The 22,478-nt window shown below is 52.3% G+C and overlaps 1 protein-coding gene across 4 annotated transcripts; it reads right to left on the bottom strand.

The window, feature by feature from the left end:
- Positions 1-4,579: 4,579 nt before the first annotated feature.
- Mmp9 (matrix metallopeptidase 9) lies at positions 4,580-21,673 on the bottom strand. Of its 4 annotated transcripts, XM_052724773.1 has the most exons (13): positions 12,292-16,444; positions 11,605-11,837; positions 11,258-11,406; positions 10,852-10,980; positions 10,585-10,758; positions 10,201-10,374; positions 9,669-9,845; positions 9,389-9,544; positions 7,420-7,729; positions 7,165-7,304; positions 6,751-6,901; positions 6,548-6,651; positions 4,580-4,891 (listed from the first exon to the last, which is right to left on the bottom strand). In XM_052724773.1, exons 1-13 carry the CDS (start codon positions 12,430-12,432, stop codon positions 4,773-4,775), a joined length of 2,157 nt encoding a protein of 718 aa, XP_052580733.1. In that variant the 5' UTR covers positions 12,433-16,444; the 3' UTR covers positions 4,580-4,772. The 4 variants fall into 4 exon arrangements, with proteins under 4 accessions (XP_052580733.1, XP_052580731.1, XP_052580732.1 ...); XM_052724771.1 differs by having other exon boundaries at positions 11,605-16,442; XM_052724772.1 differs by lacking the exons at positions 11,605-11,837; positions 12,292-16,444 and adding an exon at positions 21,425-21,673 and having other exon boundaries at positions 10,585-10,980.
- Between the last annotated feature and the right edge of the window lie 805 nt (positions 21,674-22,478).

The following is a 22,478-nucleotide window of genomic DNA, read 5'->3' as shown; positions in this document are numbered from 1 at the left end:
GATCGCACAAGTGGCCGCAGCCAGGCTGCTGAAGCGCCAAGAGCTTCCCCGCCCGCCGCGCGCCGCGCCGGGTCCTAGTGCCCGCTGTGCCCAGCCTCCCCAGTCTGGCCACTTCTTAAGACCCTGGGCTCTCAGTTTCACCAAAAGCACCCGAGGAGCCCACCCAGAGGTGAGTCATCTCTCACGGAGGGTTTCTCCACCTCTGCTGGGGTCTCCTGAACACCTGGGGTTCGTTCACTCAGCACAAGTTGATGGTGATCCTGTTTTAGGCGATGGGACCTCTGCCCATAGAGCAGTGACCATCAACTGTCTACTTGACTTCCTGAAGGCTTACGTTCTAAGGAGGACATCAGAGAAAGTGTGTGAGCAAATAGGGAGATATCATCACCTGAGACTGTGCCATACCTTAAGAAGGAAAATTGGGGCCATTGTTGGGGAGAACTAACGGGGTGATCTGAGGGCGAATCCCAGAAAGCATCAGACCTGAGTGAGACCTCACTGATAAGCAGAACCAGCAATGCAGAGATCTCAGGGAAGAATTCTCCGGCAGAAAGAAGCAGCAGCAAGCCATAGGTCTAGAGATCTGATTCAGTGGGCGGATGCTGCCTAGCACCCACAGGGCCCTGGGTTTAATACTAGGCTTTCTTGAGTAGCAAGTGAAAAGGCCCTGGGGCAAGAAGGGGCCTGGACTGTTCAAGAAAGAGCAAGATAGACACTCTGTCTGCATCAAAGTGAATGACTGACAGGAGGTGAGAAAGAGGGCAAGCAGCAAGTCTGTGCTGGCTAGTTTTATATCAACTTGGCACAAGCTAGTCATCTTAGAAGAGGGACCTCGACTGAGAAAATGTCTCCACCAGACTGGTCTGTAGACAAGCCCGTGGCACGTTCCCTTGACTAAAGGTTGCTGTGAGCGGTGCCACCCTGGGCTGGTGGTCCTGGGTGCTGTAAGAAAGCAGGCTGAGCAAGCCACGGGGAGCGAGCCAGTAAGCAGTGTTCCTCATGGCTTCTGCTTCAGCTCCTGCCTCCAGGTTCCTGCCCTGACTTTCCGTAGTGATGGATTGTAATGGACATGTAGGCTGAAATTCAAAAAACGAAAACCTACTTTACTTTGGTCAGAGTGTTCTATCACAGCAATAGAAACCGAAGACAAAATTTTTGAGGAGGAGCCTGAATTCTTTTCTAATCCAAAAGGGAAGCTGCTGGAAGTTTTGGTGCAGCAGGATAGTGTGATCTAATGTATATTTAAACAAGATCAGTGGCTCTGACAGCCAGACTAAAGGCATGGGAAGATTACTCAGTCAGTTAAGTGTACATGGGGAGTACAGTGCCTGTAATCACCTGGCTGATGAGGCAGAAACATGAGGGTCCCTGGGGCTGAGTGGCAGCCAGCCCAGCCAGGCCTCAGAGAGAGAGAGACCCTGTCTCAAAAAACAAGATGGGACTGAGGGTAGCAAGACAGCTCGTCAGGTAAAGGCGCTTGCCAGCAAGTCGGACTACATGAGTTTGATCCCCGACGCACGTAGATTAGGGAAAGAACCCACTCCTGTAAATGCTCATCTGACTTTCACACAAGCGCTGTTAGCACGTGGGTGCCCGCAGACACACACATAACACAAAGTAAATACATGTAATATGTTTCTAAATCAAGATGAAGAGTGCCTGAGTTGACACCCAGAGTTGACCTCTGGCCTCTGCCTGTACCCACACACATGTATGTGCATGTACACACACACACACACACACACACACACACACACACACACACTTGGGCAGAAGTCAGGAGTGGATACCAGGAGCCTCATGAAGAGCTGGTGGTGGGCAGTCTAGAGAAGGCACAGACATCAGATACGTTGTGGAAGTGTAGTCAGCGGAACTACATGGGATGTAACAATGGAATCAGAGAGCAACCGCACTGTGGGGGAGTAGAAACAGTCTGAAACGCTGTTTGCTCACATCTCTTAAGGCTGGGCATAGACATGCCCTTCGGCCCAGAAGTTTTACTCCAGTTTGTGAGCAGAAAAAAATGGCTACCCATGTGCTCCCAAAGACTTTTGTTTTCCTTTTATTTTTTATTTATGAGTGTGTGTGTGTGTGTGTGTGTGTATGTAGTGTGTATGTGTGTGTGTGTGTGCGTGTATGGTGTGTGTGTGTGTGTGTGTGTGTGTGTATGTGTGGTGTGTGTGTGTGTGTGTGAGTATGCACGTGCGTGTGTGTACAGTGCCCATGGAAGCCAGAAGAGGATGTTGGATCCCCTGGAACTGGAGTCACAGGCAGTTGTGAGGCACCAGATGTTGGCATTGGGAATTGAACTTGGGTCCTCTGCAAGACAACCGAGTGCTTTGACCTCTGAGCTATCTTTCCAACTATTCTCCCACCAAGATTCTTCCAAAAATGGTCATAGCAGTATTATTCACAATGATCCCAGACCTGAATCTACCCAAATGTCTACCAATAGCAAAACAGATCACTGTCAGGCATTTACACAATGGAATTGGACATAGTGCTAAAATTAGACCATCTACTATTTACAAAATATGGACAAATCTCGCAGACATCGACCAAAAGGATTCAAGAGACTCAAAGGGTACAACACGACACACCTTACAGAACTGTTTAAATAGTTGGGGAGGCCAAGGGATGGCTCAGTGGTAAAAATGCTTGCTGCATAGCCACAGTGGAGTGAACGTTGTTCTCTGCGTGTGAAGGTGTCCATCCACAATCACACAAAGGTGGAGGCACCTGGAGGAGGAGAAGTCGGGTCTGTTTAGGTGGAAAGCCTGTTAGGTCACGAAGAACGGGCAGTCGAGCCTGAGTCTAGGTCTCAGGGGAGAGGTTCAGCTGGGGATGTCAGTTTGGACAGATGTACTCTTCAAAGTTGGACGGCTGGTGAGATCAGAGGGAGTAAGTGTCCATAGTGGAGAATCTGAGAACTGAGCCTTGGAGCATGCTACCATGAGAGGTTACAGAGAGGGAAGAGAAGAGCCGGGAGGGGAGGTATTCCTGACACTAAATGTGAGAAAAATGCTTCTGGAGAGAGAGAAGACGGACTGTCACATCACATCTGTGGATGGAGGATAGGCAGTGTGCCCTGTGCTGACGTGGGAGGTCACAGGTGACTCAGTAGCACTGTGAGGGAGGAGCCTGTGGTGAATAGTTGTTGAGGGCAGTGGAACAAGGAAGTGGAGATGTGAGTAGGACCCACCCATGGGTAAGTTTTACTGTGAGTGGGCCTGGGGGAGGGGGAGAATCAGGATAGTAACCCAGGGGAGACGGGGTGGAGATAGGTTTTGAACAAGGCGTGTTAAGGAATGCTTGTGTTCAGAAGGGAGTGGCTCATTCCTAGGCTAGAAACAGACCTGCTGGGAGAGGAGCACTCCCAGAGGGGTGGCTTGGGGCAGTTCTCTGACCTCTCCCTTAAACTCCCCAGAACACGATTGCATCTGACCAACCTTCCCCCTCTTTCCGGCCTTTCACTGACAGCACACACGCACCCTTGGGCTCCCCTTGGGGGACTCGCAGCCTCATTGCTAGTTTCTCTCTATTTGAACTCTGTGACCACCATCCTTGTGTGTGCTGTTCCATTTTCAGGTTGATGGCTTGGCAGGATGGTTGGCTGGAGAGATGGATCAGAGTTAAGTGCACTTGCTGCTCTCCCAAAGGACCAGAGTTCACCTCCTGGCACTGGCCTGGGGCAGCTCTCTACTGCCTTTTAGTTCTAGGGGATCCAACGCCCTCCTCTGGCCTCCTGAGGCATCAGCACACATGTATGCATACGAACACACACACACATACACTCATAGATTAAAAGAAAGTAATTAATTAATTTAACAAAAAACTGTCCCACTTCCCCAGGAAGACACTCGGCCATCCTTCCTGGGTCAGTTCCAGCTGAGGGGTCATCTGGGCTGAAGGACATTTTCTCAGCCACAATACCCAGGACCCTCCCACACACCTCTCTAGCACACAGGCTTTGCACTCTTCAAGTTCGATGATGCTGTTACTGCCAGTCACAGGGTTTCCCCTGTGAGTGAGCTGGATGCTCAAGAGTGGAGTCTGGGGTCTGGTTCAAGCAGGTTTCCAGGACACTGAGAGTCACTGAGCAATCCTTGAAGGAAGGACCAATATCCAGTGAATTCCTCTGTGCCCAGCACCCAGTACAGAACCTGGCTCCCTAGGGATGCTCTCAATAAATGTTTGATGGATGAATGAATAGCTTGGTGGTGTCCTCAGCTGTAAACGAGAAATAGTTACATAATACCTTCCAGGAGGGGTAACTGAATACCTTAATATTTATGCCGAGCTTGGAGCACTGCCTGACACAGAGTAAGCATTCTATCAGTTAAATACATGCTTGTGAACGTGACCACATACATAATAAATAAAAGTGGCTAGAGTCAGCGAGGCAGTTCAGCAGATGAGGTCCGTGCCACGAAAGCCTGGGAAGCCGAGTTCAACCCCCAGATCCCACAGAAAAGCAGGACAGAACCGACTCTAAGAAGTTCTCTTCTGACCTCCACACACACACACACGCATGGACACACACACAGCTAAGGAGAAGCCCATTCATTAAAGTAGCCGGTCAAGGGTAGGAAATCAATGTTTATTAGAAACAGTCCAACACGTAAGGAAGGTGTGAAGAGAGGGCCCAGCCCCCCTCCACTCCTTCCCATTCTCTAGAGGAGATCACCAGTCTGTATCCCGCAAACTGGCTGCTTTCCCTCTGGGTGGTCTCTCGCGCACTGCACTGCCGAGGAGGAGGAGGAGGAGGAGCCCTAGTTCTCGGGGCAATGCAGGAGGTCGTAGGTCACATAGCCCACCTGGTCCACTTGGTTCACCTCCTCTCGGAAACTCACGCGCCAGAAGAACTGGTCGTGGCAGAAGTAGGCTTTGTCTGTGGGGAACAAGGAGACACAGAAAAGCTGAGGCCTGTACTCCCTTACAGACACAGAACAAGATTTTTACAACCACCCTGTGGCGGTTCGAATGAAAATGGCCCCCATATGCTCACAGGGAGTGGCACTAGTAGTAGGGGTGGCCTTGTTGGAGGAAGTGTGTCACTGGGGGTGGGCTTTGAGGTTTCAGATGCTCAAGCCAGGTCCAGCGTGTGTCCCTCTCTTCCTGCTGTCTGTGGATCCAGATGTAGGACTCTCAGCTACCTCTCCAGCACCATGTCTGCCTGTGTGCTGCCATGCTTCCCACCATGATGATAATGGACTAAACAACCTCTGAACTGTAAGCCAGCCCCAATTAAATGTTTTCCTTTATAAGAGTTGCCATGGCTATAGTGTCTCTTCACAGCAATAGAACCCTAACTAAGACACACCCCTCCTGGCCTTCCTGTATCTTTCTGTGTTTTTTACATGACACTTTCAGTTCTTCTACCTCCCCGTGAGATGCTGGAGGGCACAGACCTTGATACTCAAAGTAGTGGCATGCCCGGTGCATAGTAGGTGTTCCACATACAGGTTATGAATGAATCAGCAGATTAATGAATGGGTAGTATTTTAATGCTCAGTTCAACTCATCCAACAACCATTCACTGGACAAACTCATTCATTCATTCTTTCATTCATTCATTATTCATTCAACAAATATTTACTGAGTACCAGCTATGTGCCAAGTACTGTGAGAGGCCTGAGGAGTACAGTGGAAAATAAAGACATGATCTCAAGATACAGCAAGAAATCAAAAGAAGTGAATACATAATGAGGGTCAGGCGGAGACTCTGAAATGGTGACCTGAGTACTGAAGGATGAGAGGGGGCAGCATGGTGACAGTGTGGGTGGGGAGCCTTCCAAAGAGGGGAACAAGCGGCCCAAAGGCCTTAAGCTAGGAAGGACCCTGACGAGCAGCAGCCTAGGTGGAGCCCAGAGAACGTCCAAGACTGTGGGGAGGAGATGAGAACTGGGAAGTACAGACAGGGCAGCGTCAGGCCATGTTAGTTTCTTCTACCTTGGCACTGGTTTGAGCTCACCCTCAGGACCACTGCCCTCCACTCCTAATCCCTCCTCACTCTTACAGAATATATTAAAGGTTATTGGATAATCAGTATGGTTGGGGGGGGGTATAAAGGAGATGGCTGAAAATGATAGATTTGGGCTTTAGCCTCAGTCTAAAACTGCCAACTAATGGAGTATGAGAATTGAAGAGTAGATAATGCAACTCTAGATAATATCTCTATTTTACAGATGGGGAAACTGAGGCCCCAAGAGAGGCAGTGACTTGCCCAAAGACAGCTAGACTTTCTTGCCTCTCGGTGTATCCCCAGTGGCACCCCTGCACATTATAGGCCCCTGGTTACTGATTATTATTCCTTTAGTAATAAAGTAATAAAGGAATGAGCCTTCCCGAGAACTGTGTTCTGTGCTGGAGTTCCCGAAAGAGAAAGATATGCAAGCAGTCTGGAACCTAGATCTGACTGTGTGAACTCGGGGCGTTTCCCTCAGTCTTCAAGGACTGAGAAACTGGCCAGTCGCTAAGGGACGGAGCTCAGTGTGGGAGGCATCTCATGCAGGGACCCTCCCCAGCCAGCACCAGCAAACCTCACCTTGGTACTGGAAGATGTCGTGTGAGTTCCAGGGCACCCCAGGGAACATCTTATCCAGGCGAGTGACACTCTGGGGATCCACCCTCTGCGTCTTCAAGTCGAACCTGCAGGAAATCAGACAAGCTCTGAGCCCCTCCCGCCCCCACGGGCTGCGGGTGAGTGGCGCCAGGGCTCCCCCTACCGGCGGCTGCGGTTGCTCTCACCTCCACACACGCTCCCTGCTGAACAGCAGAGCCTTCCCGCCGCGACGCGGGAGGAGTCCGGTGACCTGGGTTACCCCTGAGCCTAGACCCAGCTTATCCAGACGCCTGGGGCCCAGCACCGACTCGCCTGTGTACACCCACACTTGGCGCCCTGCAGAAGAGAAGGGACACAAAGGTGGAGCACAATCTCTTTGAATGCCAGGAGGGAGAAGCCAGAGAGGCCTAGTCCCAGATGCCACTCAAGGGTCAGAACAACCGAAATTCAGTAGCCTCCTTCCCATAAATGTCAAATCACATCTGCTGGGAGGGGAACCCCACCCCCTTTGCATGGCAGTTTCAGGGGTTACACTGGGTCTCTGTGTCCTGAGCTGACGGGTACTGAGGAATAGGCGGGCTAGAGATGCACAAACTAACCAGAAAAGAAGAAAATCTTCTTGGACAGCGGATCCTCAAAGGCTGAGTCCAGCTTCGCAGGCAGAGCTGGCCACGTGCGGGCAATAAGAAAGGGGCCCTGCAGTGGACTTCCTCTGCGATTCAGGAACTTCCAGTACCGACTGAAAGAAAGGAGACAGCAGGGCCCTCAGCCTTGGCCTGGGGAGGAAGGTGGGAGGGAGATGCAGGCAGGTTCCTCTCCAAGCCCCCTCTCACCCACACACCCTTCCTGCTCACCCGTCCTTGAAGAAATACAAAGAGCCCTGGATCTCAGCAATAGCGTCGAAAATATCCACAGTGCAAGGATTGTCTACCGGGCTCAAAGACACTGTCGCGGCCTCAGAAGGGCCAGTAGTAGGGGGGTCTGTAGGGCCAGCTGTAGGGGGGCCTGTAGGGCCAGCTGCAGGGGGGCCGGTAGGGCCGACCGTGGGACTCTGTGTAGGGTAGGCAGTAGGAGGTACTGTGGGGCACAGAGTGGGGGGAGCTGTCGGCTGTGGTTCAGCTGTGGTGGTGGCTGGCGGCCTTGGGTCAGGCTTAGGGCCAGGACCTAAAACAAGACACTGGGTAAGACACGCGAGTCAGCATTTCTCTGCAGCCCCAGCCTACTCCTGAGCCCGGCACTGATATCTCCGTCTTCCCTTGACGCTGGAGGCCACAAGCAGGCCTCTTCCCACACACCAAGCCTAAGTGTCCATACTGAGCTCTGTGAAGACACGGACTGGGTTGTCAGAACAGAACCACGGGCAGAATCTCCCTCCCTCCCCCAAGTCAGGAGGGGCAAGAGTCTTTTGAGTGGCCACCGCGTCAAACAGTGCTGTGAGCATTATAAACTCGAAAGATTAGCTCTTCAATAGCCCCTATTTTTTTTTAAGATAGAGTCTCACTACATAAACCTGGCTGGCTTCCAACACACAGAAAACAGCCTGCCTCTGCCTCCAAAGTGCTGGGATTAAAGGTGTGTGCAAGCACACTTGTCCTGCTATGCCTTTAAAGGTCCTTTCGGGGCTGAAGAGACGGCTGAGTGGCTAAGACCACTGGTTGTTCTTCTGGAGGACCTGGGATCCTTCCCCAGCACCCACATTGTAGCTAAGAATCTGTAACTTCCGTTCCAAGGGATCCAAAGCCCTCTCTGGTCTCCGCTAGTATTGTGCACACACGGTACACAGACCGTATGTGCAGGCAAAACACCCACACAAAGACAAATAAGTTAATCTTTGGAAGTTCCTTTGGGTCAGTGCCTTGAGTAGCCCAGGTTGGCCTGGAGCTTACTATGTATCTCAGGTTAGCCTCAAACTCATGGTAACCCTCCTGTCTCAACCTCCTGAGTGCTGGGATTACAGGCTTGCAGCATCACACCCAGCAAGTATTCTCATTTTTTAGAGTAAATGATGACCAAAACAACACAAAACAAACAATCAAATGGCCCTTGCTAAGGCCAGGCATCATTCTACTTCAGTTACCCTATCAAAGCCTTATGAGAGGCATACTATTATCACACACCCACTTTATGAGAGGCATACTATTATCACACACCCACTTTATATAGCCAGGTTTATGTAGTGAGACTCTATCTTAAAAAAAAAATAGGGGGCTGGAGAGATGGCTCAGAGGTTAAGAGCAATGCTTGTTCTTCCAAAGGTCCTGAGTTCAATTCCCAGCAACCACATGGTGGCTCACAACCATCTGTAATGAGATCTGGTGCCCTCTTCTGGCCTGCAGGGATACGTGCAGACAGAACACTGTATACATAATAAATAAATCTTTAAAAAAAAAAAAAAAATAGGGGCTATTGAAGAGCTAATCTTTCGAGTTTATAATGCTCACAGCACTGTTTGACGCGGTGGCCACTCAAAAGACTCTTGCCCCTCCTGACTTGAGGGAGGGAGGGAGACTCTTCCCGTGGTTCTGTTCTGACAACCCAGTCCGTGTCTTCACAGAGCTCAGTTTGATCCTGCTCAGGATCAAACCCAGGGCCTCATGCCTGCTCTGCAGCACTCAGTACCTACTCTAACCACTAGGCGGCACACCCAGCCCTGGGCTGGCTTTTGAACCCGGGTCTAGAGTGCCATCTCCAAGCACCCACTGGACACTCAGGCCCTGTCCTAGACCGATATTGAGGTTCCATCCCTTCCCGCCCCTCTTCTCTGGTCCTGCAGCTGAACCTCACCCTCCCCTCTGCTCCTCCATCTCTGTCCCCCAGCCTCACCATACAGATGCTGGATGCCTTTCACGTCGTCTTCATGCAGAGGGGAGCCCTCAAGGAAGCGGTACATGGGGTACATGAGCGCTTCTGGCACTGTAGAATGATCTAAGCCCAGCGCATGGCCGAACTCATGCGCTGCCACCAGGAACAGGCTGTACCCTGGAAAGGAGGAGGAGCCTAAGGTGTAAACAGCAGGCCAAGGCCGCAGCCCTGGCTGCTCCACCCCCACGACTGCCCGGAGGTGACTCGGAACCCACGCTAGGAGCCTCGGAACGCCGCCCACCTTGGTCTGGGCAGAAACCCCACTTCTTGTCAGTGTCGAAGCTCGAGGTGGTAGCGCACCAGAGGCGCCCGTCGCTGCGGCCCTCGCTGGTACAGGTGGAGTACTCCTTGCCCAGGAAGACGAAGGGGAAGACGCACAGCTCGCCTGCCGAGTTGCCCCCAACCACAGTCGCGTCGGCTGGAGAGACCAAGGGTCGAAAGTGAGCCAGGTGGGTGGATGTAATATGGTGCCAGGGACGGGCCACACTAAGGGCACTAAAGACTCCCGATGGCCAATTTTTTTTGAAGCCTAGGGGGCGCTACGGAGCACGCTGAAGCCTGGAAATACGAATGGGCAGAGCCCAACACAGGAGACCAAGGCAGAGGCCCAAGGCCAAACAAAAAAGGCAAATTGGCAGTCACAGAGAGGAGATGTGGAGGGAGACGGTGGGTGGTAAATGGAGAGAGGAGATGAATGGGTGGAAAAGCCACCTTTTGGAGAACAACACTGGAGGGCAGAGCCGGGCTGCACTTGGTAGGCGGGGCAGAGGTACCTCGGGTAGGGCAGAAGCCATACAGCTTATCCTGGTCGTAGCTGGCTGTGGTGGCGCACCAGCGGTAACCATCCGAGCGACCTTCAGTGGTGCAGGCAGAGTAGGAGCGGCCCTCAAAGATGAATGGAAACACGCAGGGTTTGCCGTCCCCATTGCCGTGTTCCGTGTAGAGTCCTGAGGAGACCCGCGTTGTTACCTCCAAGGGTGGCCCCGACGACCACCAGGGCCAAGACCTCCTCTCATTTCACAGAGGAGACTGGACCGAGAAGCGGGGAGTGGGGGGGGGGACACCTGGCCACACCACTAGTGGCAAGGGGATTGGAAACTAAGATTCTGGGCCTTAAAGGTGGCTCCCCTCCCCCCCACCCCGCGGTGCATACTCACTCTCACTGGGGCAGAAACCGAACTTGCGGTCGGTGTCATAGTCGGCTGTTGTGCTACACCAAGGCGCGCCATCGGTGCGGCCATCTGTGGTGCAGGTCAAGTAGGAGCGTCCCTCGAAGGTGAAGGGAAAGTGACACGGGGCACCATCTGCGTTTCCAAAGTAGGTGGGAACCACTGCGGTAAGGAGACTAGAGTCAGGACGGCTGGCCCACTCTAAGAAAAGAGAGTGGGGGGTGGGGCGGGATACAGGAAGGCTCAAGATCTCACCGACGCCCTTGCCCAGCGACCACAACTCTTCGTCGTCGAAGTGGGCATCTCCCTGAATGCCCGGGCCAGGGGGAAAGGCGTGTGCCAGAAGACCGTCCTTGCCGTCAAAGGGATACCCGTCTCCGTGCTCTGCAGAGGCCGACGGGGAGGAAGGCCGTCAACCAAGGACAGTTGCGTAGACTCTGCTCTCTTTAGTGGCGGGAGACTGAAGGCTGTGTGTGTCCCCCCCCCTCCCCAACAAGCGCCCCAGGCATTGCAAGGAGGCGGCTGCGGCTCCAATCCCGCAGGGCACCAAATTCGTGCGTGCGGCGACTAGGGATTGTGGGGCAGGCGGAAAAGCTGATCCGCTGTCCCTTCGGTTCTGTCTGTGGTCCTCCCTCCCACGGCCCAGCCCCAGGGTTCTCACCCGCGACACCAAACTGAATGACAATGTCTGCCTCGAGGCCGTACACGCGGGTGAACGTGAGCGGTGTCACCGCGCTCCACACGGCGAAGGCGCGCGCGAAGGCGTCATCGATCACGTCTCGCGGCAAGTCTTCCGAGTAGTTTTGAATCCTGTAGGTGAAAGGCCCGAGTCCGTAGGGGGGTGGGGGACGTGCCGGGATCACAATGAGAGGGGGCGGAGCAGCAGCTACACACCCCCTGCTCCAGGCTTTCAGAACTTGTATTGCTAAGATACCTTGTCAGTCAAGCGCAGGTGCAGCCTGGCCTCCAACCCTGCCCCAGCCACCTGCTTCTAGCCCAGCATCTCACCAGTATGTGATGTTATGGTGGTGCCACTTGAGGTCACCCTCGAAAGTTTGGAATTTGCCCAAGTCTGGGACACCACAGCGTGGTGCACGAATGGCCTCTAGTGTCTTGCTGTCCAGTTCACCAGTCTGGGGCAGGGACAGCTGCTTCTGAAGCAGCAACAAAGCAGGCCGCAGGCTCAGCTTGTCTCCCTGCATCTCGGCTGCCCGGCTGTAGCCATAGCGGTACAGGTATTCCTGTGGATGGAGGGGCAGAGACATAGCGGAGTTCTGGCACCCTTTCCTCGCCCTCTGGACCATATGCTTAGGGACTCTAAAACCAGGACACCAGGGCTTCTCACACAGCTAGAATTTCCCTGTCCTGTGGATAACACAGTTCCTTCTAAGATGATCTGAACCGTGCCTACCCCACAGCTCCCCTAGGGTTCACGTCCATCCTGTGCCTAATCCACAACCCTCCAAAGCCACCCCCATCCCACTGCCCTAGCAAACTCCAATCTGTTGGTTATTTTCACCACTGCCCAGAGCCTCCACACTACCCCTAGTTCCATAACCCTGGCATCTCTGTTTCTCCAGACATGCCCATTTCCACGCAAATCCAGAGAGCATATTCGAACCCCATGCTTCCTCAGGAACACAGGACATTTTCCAGGCCAGCCCTTCCCAACTTTCCACTGAGGCATTTGTCTACCTGTGCCAGCTGTGTGTCGGTGAGGTTGTTGGTCCTCAGGTCTCTGGGGAAGACCACAAAAGTAGGCTGGCGCTGGTAAGGGGCAGCAGAGCTGCAGCCTAGAGCCAGGAGTGCCAGGATCAGGGGCTGCCAGGGACTCATGGTGAGGATGGCAGTGTCTGGCTGATGCTGCCCTTTCTTCCGAGATTTTAAAGAGGCAGTAAAACTGAATCAGTAGTCCCGCCCCTCCCCTCCAGGCAGGTGCTGACTCAGTGTGTGTGTGTGTGTGTGTGTGTGTGTGTGTGTGTGTGTGTGTGTGTGTGTGTGTGTGTGTGTGGGCAGCCCAAAGAAAGGGCTTACACCACCCCCTCCTTTCTGCCCTACCCACAGTCCACATTGCCGAGTCAGGCAGGACCCCAGACCCACAGGAAACCACAGCTCTCAGGGGAGCGGTTGAGTTTTGCAAACTGCAGAACTTGTGGGAAAGGGAAGGAGGGTGTCCAGGATGGGGGGCTCACCCAGCCCTAGGTCTGAAGGCCCTAAGTGGTCAGTCCAGTAGAGGACTGGAAAACTGCCTGAGATCCCCCTTTTTTGGGCTTCTGAGACACCCCCTCCCTGGCCCGAGCTCAGCCTGGAGCCCCTCCACACACTGTAGGTTCTATTTGCACATCCCCCTCCCTGGTAGTGCCCTTGACTCAGCTTCCTCTCCTGCCAGCTGGGAGCAGGCTCTTGAAGGCAGGATTTGGGGAATTCCACCAGGCAGCCCCCTCGCTTCAGTAGGCTGACTCCTTGGGGAAGGAAAGATGAACCTCAGGGGCATGTGGGAACAAGCAGAAGTTTCACCCTTCCCATGAGCCTCAGGCAAGCATCCTTCCTCTGCTGTCTAAAGAATCAAAAAACGGACCCTTTGTCCCTCAATCCTTTGTCCCTATGTGAGGATAAAATGAGACGTATGAAACACAAAAAGTGATTTTAGCACAGTGTCCATGAGACCTCAATTGATGGTACAGATTCCCTTTAACTATCTGGAGGCTGGGTTTGGGATTGGAACCAGGAGACTGGGGTCTTGGCTCTGAGTCTCTGGGTGACCTGGAGCACACATCTTCCTTTCCCTGACTATGAATTCTTCACGGACTCTTCCTCTCTTCCATCCATGAAAACTGCGCAGTCTCACCAATAGCCAACAGCCTCCCGCCTTCCAGCCAGCCAGCCTGCCATCGTGGTGAAGCAGGCCTTTATTTGCCTTCAGCGAGTGTTTTGACGGAGCCCCCTATGTGCCCAGACCTTTATACACTTCCCCAATGGACGAACCTGTGAGATGGAGAAGGGAGACTCGGTGTGCTTCCCGGCTTCTCTTATGTGCATCTAATTGATGCTCTTCAGTCCTGGATTGCAGTCCTGGGTCCACCGTTTCCCAACTTCACCATTTCCCAACTCTGTCACCTTGGGCAAGCCATTTCATCTCCAAGCCACAGTGATAATTCACTTTTGGTGATTTGTTGTGTTGAACACTGTGATATGCTATCTACAAACCTCTCATTTCCTCTTCCTCCTTCTCTCTCTGTCTCTTTCTCTATGTCTCTCTGTGTCTGTGTGTGAGTGTGTCTGTGTGTGTGTGTGTGTGTGTGTGTGTGTGTGTGTGTGTGTGTGTATGCACATGCTCTCTCAACTAGGGTCTTACACATGCTAGGCAAGCACTCTGCAGCTCAGCTGTTCCTAGCCCTTGATTGTGTTTATTTGTCTTGGGGGGTATGTGTATATATATACATGTGTGTGCAGGGACACACATCCATGCCTGCCAAGACCGGAGGAGACATTGGGCATCCTCCTCCTCTGTCATCTTTCCCTCTTACTCCTTCGAGACACAGTCCCCCTACACCTGGAACTCAATGTTTTTCAGATAAGCTGGCAGCCATCAAGCCCTAGTGACACTCCTGTCTCTGAGTCTCTGTTCCCCTAGTGCTGAGAGGTGTGGGTGGCCATGCCCAGCTTTTTACGTGGATGCTGGGGATCCGAACTCAGGTCCTCATGCTTCTGCAACAGATGCTGTTACCCTGGAAGTGAGTCATTTCCCCGGATCATCCTTGGTTTGTGGAGACAAGATCCTACCATGTAGCTCAGGTTTGTGTCGAGCTCCCATTTCCTGCCTCCTACTCCCAAGTGTCGTATTACAGGTGTGCACATCATACCTAACTTATGAGGCTGATTTGGTGAGCAACCCTGGCTTTTGTCAGGGGAATTGCTGGTGGTCTCACAGGCCTTGGACAGCCTGACTCTGGGGCCTTCTACCTGTGCAGGGGACTGAGCAGATCAGGGTACAGATGAACAAAATGGGTAGGTCTTAAAGCCTGCACCCTGCTCCTCTGATCCCCTGCCACCTTCCTATGATGAGGACCAAGGCTCAGGATGTTGTATGTGTGGATGACATGTCTATAGATTACACCATGCCTGTGTTGGATGTCATGTCTATGCATATATGTCCTGTCTGTGTTGGATGTCACATTTATGCATACGTCATGTGTATGTTTGTCTTGTTGCTCAAGCTTGGCGTCCTTGTTGTTTTTGAGATAGGGTCCCACCATGTAGCCCTGCCTAGCCTAGAACTTGCTAATATGGACCAGCCTGGCCTCAAACTCACAGAGTTCCTCCTGCCTCTGCCTCCTGAGTGATGAGATTAAAGGTGTGTGCCACCACACCTAGCAAGCTTAAAAAAAAAAAAAGATTTATTTATTATGTATACAGTATTCTGTCTACATGTATGCCTGCAGGCCAGAAGAGGGTGCCAGATCTCATTACAGATGGTTGTGAGCCACCATGTGGGTGCTGGGAATTGAACTCAGGACCTCTGAAAGAACAGCCCTTGCTCTTAACCATTGAGCCCTCTCTCCAGCCCCAAGCTGGAGACTTGTTTGGGTACTTCCCCTGGCCACTGCAGTGTGTCTAGAGGTGTCCTCAGCCTCTCTTCCTACTAGATGCCAGTAGCACCACATCTGCCAGTTGGGACAACCAGCAGTGTTGTCAAATGTTCCTGAAGAGGCCTAACTTAACATCAGTGCAGCCATGGCAGGCTGCAGACTAACAGTACTGGGACTGGGACTAGGCCTCACCATTACCATAACCAGGAAAAGCCAAAAACTGTACCCTGCAGGAGACCAATCAGAATTGAGACAAACAAGTACTAGATGCTCCAGAACATTAAAAATAGCTTACATCACTTGTATATGGTTGCCAATTTCCTTGTAGCAATGCCAGTACCAATCCCTGTTTGACAAAACTTCTGTTACCTCACTCCTGCCCAATCAGGAGTTCAACCCCCATCTGAATATGGAATTCCCTTATACCTCCATCCTTTACTCCTTAAAAACCATGCTCAGGGCTCTCCTAATCCAACCACTGTGTCAGAACGGATGGGAAGCCCAAGCTCGAGCTTGCAATAAAGGCTCTTTGCTTTTGCATATGAACTTGGACTCCTGATGATTTCTGTGTGTGTGTGTGGGGGGGGGGTTATGACATGGGTATACCAGTTCCCTGGGTAAGGAAGGAGGGAAGAACATCTGGTGTGTGTTGTGGTAGTTTTTTGCTTTTTGTTTTTTCAAAACAGGGTTTCTCTGTTTAGCCCTGAGTATCCTGGAACTCGCTCTGTAAACCAGGCATGAACTCAGCAGTCCACCTGCCTCTGCCTCCCAAGTGCTGGGATTAAGGATGTGTGCCACTATGCCCAGTTTGATCCTCAAATCTTGAATGCCTGCTCAATTTAGCTGACCCCTAACACTTAGATAGTGAAAGCAAGCGGATCAGAGTTCAAAGCCAATCCTGATACATAGCAAGTTCTAACCCAGCCTGGGCTACATGAGACCATAGCTAAGAAACAAAAGAGGAAAAGGAGGAAGAAAAGGAGAAAAGAAGGCGGGCTAGTAGTTACCCTTCTGTCCCTTGCTTGTTGGACTGACAGTCCAGTAGAAAAGGGATTAATAAATAGTCAGTTACCAGTGAAATAAATGGCTCCGTGAAATGGCCTTTACCTAAAGGCACTTGTCGCCAAACATGAGGACCTGAGTTCATCCCAGGGACTCCCATAGTGGAAGAGAATCAGCTCCTACAAGTTGTCCTCTGACCTCTGCATTCAAACTGCGGCACATACACACCCATATAGACATACACAGAGAAAATGTAATAATGATTTGCGTGCGTGTGTGTGTGTGTGTGTGTGTGTGTGTGTGTGTGCGTGCGCGTGTGTGTGTGTGTGTGTGTGTGTGTGTGTGTGTGTGTGTGTGTGTGTGTGTGTGTGTGTTGTTGTGGTTTGAGGCAGGGTTTTACCAGGGAGCTCTAGCTGGCCTGAAGCTCACTATGTAGCCCAGGCTAACCTCAAACTCACGGTCCTGCTTGCCTCTGCCTCCAGAGTGCTGGGATTGAAGGTTTACACTGCTGTGACTAGTTAGAAAATTATTTTGAAAAACAAAACAAAACAAAAAGAGTTAACAGAAATACAAACACCAAAAATGGAGGTGTACCTATCTACTCCAATGCCCTTCACCATGCGGATGGGGAAAACGGCGGAGGGAGTGTTCTGGGCAATAGGAGTGCTCACTCTGGGATCGGACTACCTAAATTCAAGCTGCAGCTCATTGTGTGACTCCAGCTACTGACACAAGCCCCCATTTTCCTCATCTGTTAAATGGCGCTGGTAACAGTGCTTCCCGTGTGGGCCTGTTGTCCTGGTGCCTGTCACACTGTGTAAGTGATGGTTACCACTGCTCAGCGATGCTGGCCGTCAGGGTTTGTGGTAGTTCTTACCAACGGAGAAGAGAGCACCCACTGGGAACTCCAGGGCTTGGAGTCCACCCAAGCAAGAGCTCTCCTCCTCCCCCCACCCCCAACTTCCTCCTTTACTAACACACACACACACACACACACACACACACACACACACACACACACACCCTGCTCACCAACCCCCATCAAAGGAAACTTGGGGGAAGCTTGGTTTTCAACACAGCCATAGCAGGAAGTGGTTCTGGTTACCACATCCCCTTCCCCACTTCCTCAGCTCCCCCAACACTACATCAAAATTTATCTAAGGACCCAAGAAAGGAAGCAGAGAGCAGGAAGTGCCCCCCTAGCAGGCACAACCCTGACCCCCTGAACCTCTGAACTCCTGACCTGGAATCATTGTTTGGACTCTGAACCCCTTACAGTAGGATGGGGATGGGGATAGACCTGGAGTCCTGAGTCACTGGCTAGGTGACACAGCCCAGACAGGGCCAACCTCAGAGATGAGGAATGGCACCCTCGGTCTAGCATGGGGGAATTCCAAGCCTGCTTCTCCCAAATTTGCTGGAGAGGATAGGGAAAGGTAGGCCTCAGAGGCTCCAGCAGGATGTGAGGGAGACAAACTCCCTGTCTGGGATGAAACAGGTGTCCCCATGAAGTGCATCACTAGACCTCAGCTTCCCACAAGCATCCTTCCCGGCCCTAGCCCCAGGCTGGGGGCAATTCCCCAGGCTGACTCCTGGATTCTCTCCTGATGCTAAAAGCCACGCTTCCCCCTTGCCAGTGCTTAGCATCTTGCAGAGAGAAGTCAGAGCTTTAGAATGAGACCTCTTGGCTGCGGGACCTCAGGCAGGTCACTTTGTCTGTCTGAACTCCAGTTCTTCATCTGCAAAATGGGGCAAGACTGGGGTGTAACTCAGCTGTGGGGTCTGTGCTGCACTTGCTGAAGGCCCTTCAAGGGCCTGCTTCTCAAGGGTCTACTTCAAAGAGTTATAGAGAGGCTTCTGTGAGATTTGCATTCGTGCTGCAAGTTTTTCACACAGTGACTGACACATGACAGGCATGGAAGAAGGGGGCGGGGGGGGGGGATGTGATGATTCCTTCACTCCAGCGCGCTCATTTCATTGCTACAAATAAGCATTCATTCATAACTCCATTTTAGAGATGAGAAAACTGGAGTTTACTCAAGTCCACACACCCAGCGATGGACTCGGGCCAGCCCTGACCAGTACCCCGAACTTCTCCCCAGAGTCTGCCTCGGTCTGAAGTCATTCTAAATCTGTGCACGTGGCCACCAGACAGTTTTCCCAGCACCATCACAGGCCTCAGTACACCACATCTGCACAGTAAGGTAGATCCTTGTGAGGTCCTATTTGGATCTTTCAGAACCCTTGACACTCACTGGAAGCAGAGATTGTGAACTGTTTTCAAGGTGACAGACTCAAAGCCTAGAGAAGTGCTTTTTTGGTTTTGTCTTGCTTTTTTGGCACAAAGTCCCATGCAATCAAGCTGGCCTCAAACTCACTATATTACTGAGAATCACCTTGAATTTCTGATCCTCCTCCCTCGAGCTCCCGAATGCTGGGATTACAGATGTGCACCACACACCCGGATTTATGCAGCGCTAACGATGGAACCCAGAGCTCTGGGGCTTGATCCGTGCCAGAAAAGCAATCTACTGAGGAGCCACATCCCCGGCTCTTTGGGTTTTTTTTTGTTTTGTTTTGTTTTTTTGAGACAGGGACTTGCTATACAACCCAAGGTGGCCTTGAACTTCTGGTTCGCTTGCTTCTGCCTCCGGAGCTCGGGGGATTACAGGCATGTGTCACTGGCTCAGAGAAGTGTTTAAATTGCTCATTGTCCCCCAGCGTGACAGGGCTCCTGCCTCAGCCTTCTGACTCTAAATCCCATGCTAAGATCAGGTCATTGGTTCAGGCAAGAAGGAAGTCGGTGGGGGGAACCATCTGGGTTGGGGGTGGGTGCTCAGAAGCCAGGCTGGAGAGGGTTAAGTCTAGGAACCAACAGTGGGTATATGTGGCTGGGTTCCATAAAAAACAAAAACTGAGGGGAGGGGAAGGGAACAAAAAGGAAGGAGAGTCAGGTAGCTGGAAGGGGCACAGAACAGTCCCAAGGACTTAAGGCCTGGGGGTCTAGTTCCCAGGAAGGGATGATGCTGAGTGTCAAGTCTGGGGCCTGAGGGAGGAGGGGGGAGGAGAGACCCATTCCTTCTGCATTAGATTGCCTGCTGACAGTTAAGAATATGCTTGGGGTCTCAGCCAAGCAGGTGCAGTCTCAAAATACACGTTTTAAAAGTTGCTTTTGATATTTGAGAGGGGAAAAAAAGCAACCCTTAAAATGGCCAGTGTGCAAAAAGTCCCCCCTCAGTTGGACTTCCTTCTGTGGTCATTCCATGGTTCAGTGTTGCTGTTTGACTCTGGGTGGCACCTGTGGTCCCAGCATAGCCTAGCCCCGGCTGTTGGCAGTGGTGACAGTTTGAGGGAGTGCAATCCCCCCAAACCCAAGGCTAGACATCCAGGGAGGCTTAGCTCCTGCTGATGAATGACAGCGGAAGAGACCCTGGGGAATGATTCAGGAGGGAGGGACGCACACAGCGGGAGGATTCTGCTCCTGTTCCAAGCCCAGGTTGAGCTCTCTCCCTGTTCGGGGGTCCCCAGTGCCCGGCAGCAGCTGCTCCGAGGGACATTTAGAAAAGCACACCCTCACCTGTCCCTACCGCAGCAGTCCGAATGGAGGCCAGAAATCTTTGCCATTCATCCATTCATGTTTGTGGTGCTGGGATTCAAACCCACGGCCTTGTACTGTCTAGGCAAGCTTTCTACCAGTGAGCCCATCTCTGTCTGCCCCACTCCTACATGTTAGACTTGACAAGCTTGCCAAGTGATTCCGGTGCCCGAAAACTCTGCTGTAATACAGTTTCACCCCTACAGTGAGTGGGAAGTGAATGGGGAAACTGAGGTCAGAGAATTAAAGTCAATTGCCCAGTTACATAACTAGTACTAACATTGGCTGCCAATCTAGGCTTTTTTGACCATAAAGCTGATGTTCTCCTTGCTATGTTATAGTTGGAGGAGACAGTGTTTCAGGAGCCCTGGCCACTCAGAACTGGTTCTTGAGGGTCCAGGAGTTTGGGTGCAGTGCTCGGGTACAAGGCACCAGAGAAGTTCACAGTCACACACAGCAATCTGTCAGTATGCTAATAGCGCTGGCACTGTGCCGGTGTGGACCAGTCTTCACTCCAGGAGACCCCTGACGGCCGGCACACTAGGCATGGGTCCTGAGCTGAACAGACGAAGAACACGGGTAGAGCTCTCATGGGAAAACCTGTTCAGCAGAGCGGCCTGCACACCGGTCTTCCTGGTATTTTTGTCTCTTTTTGAGTCGTTGCTGGGGACAGAACACATGACCACACACCCGACAGACTAGTGCTCTGCCATAAGGTACCACCCCTCCACACACAGCCACCTGGGACTTTCTTTTTGGTGAGTGGTGTCCATGTTTCATCGAACCCTCTGACTTAGCTGGTCTGGGGCACAACCTGAGTGTGACGCTCCAGTGACTCTAACAGTCACGGCTGAGAACCCATCTTCCCTTCCCCCACCTGCAAGAGATTCTAGATTAACAGCTCCAGGTTTGCATCAGTATTTATCAAGGCTGGGGACATTTTTTTTTAAGATCATTATGCAGTCCCAGCTGGTCTGGAGCTCCCAGTGTAGACCAGGCTGGCCTCGCTCAGACTCACAGAGAGACACACCTGCCTGCCTTAGCTCCTGATTTTGCTGGAATTAAAGGCGTGGGCCACCACCGCACTCTGTCCTAGGCTGGGGACTTTAAAAAATACAAAAAAAAAAAAAAAAAAAAAAAAAAAAAAAAAAAAAGATTCTGATTCAGTCATCAGTGGGGTCCGGAAATGGGTATTAGCAAGCTCCCTGGATGTAGAAATGACAACAGGAACAGCCGCCGCCCCCAGGCTGAGGAAACCCAGAGAGGTTCAGAGACTCCCCGCCCTCCCCCCCGCGCACCCCCAACATAGCTGAAGCAATTGAGAACACCGCCAGGAAGTATCCAGAACCAATTTCCGCAGAGCTTCCTCCCCTGTGCTGCGGGGACATTGCTTCAAAGCCCAGACTCAAAGAGCCCAAGCCGCCCTCCCCACCGCGGTGCCGCAGAGCCCGGGGGCTGCGGCAGGCCGGGCCGGCTCTCAGCGGCTCCTGCTCCCGAATCCCGAGACACACTCATTTAAATATCTGCATACATTTGCATCCTGAGCTCCAGCGCCGCCCATCCCCCCCCCCCCCCCTCTGTAGCGTGGTACAGGAAAAATAAAACTAATATATTCACAAAGCCTGCTGAGACCTGTTCGAACCTGAACTTCACGCGGCGCTGCGACTCTGATGCACCTGAAGGGGCTGCGGGGGCGGAAAGAAGCGGTAGGATGGTGCGGGAAGGCTTGTGACCGTGAGAGGGGCCTGGGGCCATCCCGCTCGTGAGGGTGAACCACGCGGAATTCCTCTAGTGGGAAAACACCCCGGAGCACTAGTAACATGGAGCGGTGGGGGCTTGGCCCGTTTGAAGGGCCTGAGTGAGTGTCCCGGCTTGGAGGCCGCCCAGGCTCTCCCAGCTCTAGTCCTGGGCAACAGGTGGAGGCCCGTTCGGTAACCGCGCGGGCACAGGGGTGAGATCTGGCAGACCTGGACTTGAACTGTGTGACCTTGAGTTAATTACAACTTTCTCTCCTCAAATTTGAGTTTCAGAAAAAAAATGGGGTCGGGGGGTGCTGACTAGATGGGTCTGCCAGTAAAAGCCTCTTGGCTCCAAGCCTGATGATCTGAGTTCAGCCACATCCATCCCCCAGAGTCTCTCTGTGGAGCCCCGGCTGTCCTGGAACTCAGCGAAGAGCCTCTTTCCAAATGCTGGGATTAAAGGCATGTGCCACTCCCGCCCCACCCCCACCCCCTCCACTCCTCCCGACAGAGAACTGACTTCTTGCCCATTGATTCTGACCTCCACATCCGTGTGTTGTGGTGAGCTCCCCATGTATACCACACACACACACACACACACACACACACACACACACACACTAAATACATACATACATACATACATACATACATAAATGGTGAGCTGGGCGTGGTGACACACATCTATTATCCGGCACTTGGGAAATGGAGGCAGGAGGATCAGGAATTCAAGGTCATCCTTGGCTACACATAGAATTCAAGGCCAGCCTGGGCTACATGAGACCCTGCCTCCTCCAAGAAAGTCCACGGGATCATATCTTCACCAGGCTTTTGTGGGGTTGGGAAGGAACTGCTAATGGTCGTGTGAAAAGTGCCCTCAAAGCTAATGATTGGAGCGAGGGCACTTGGCTGGAAGTCCCAGCAGTGGAGAAGCTGAAGCCGGAAGGATGGGCTGAC

Source organism: Peromyscus californicus, unplaced genomic scaffold (assembly GCF_007827085.1).
Source record: "Peromyscus californicus insignis strain IS unplaced genomic scaffold, ASM782708v3 Scaffold_7__1_contigs__length_154581171, whole genome shotgun sequence".
NCBI lineage: Eukaryota > Metazoa > Chordata > Mammalia > Rodentia > Cricetidae > Peromyscus > Peromyscus californicus.
This window is presented reverse-complemented; position numbering and strand designations above follow the sequence as displayed.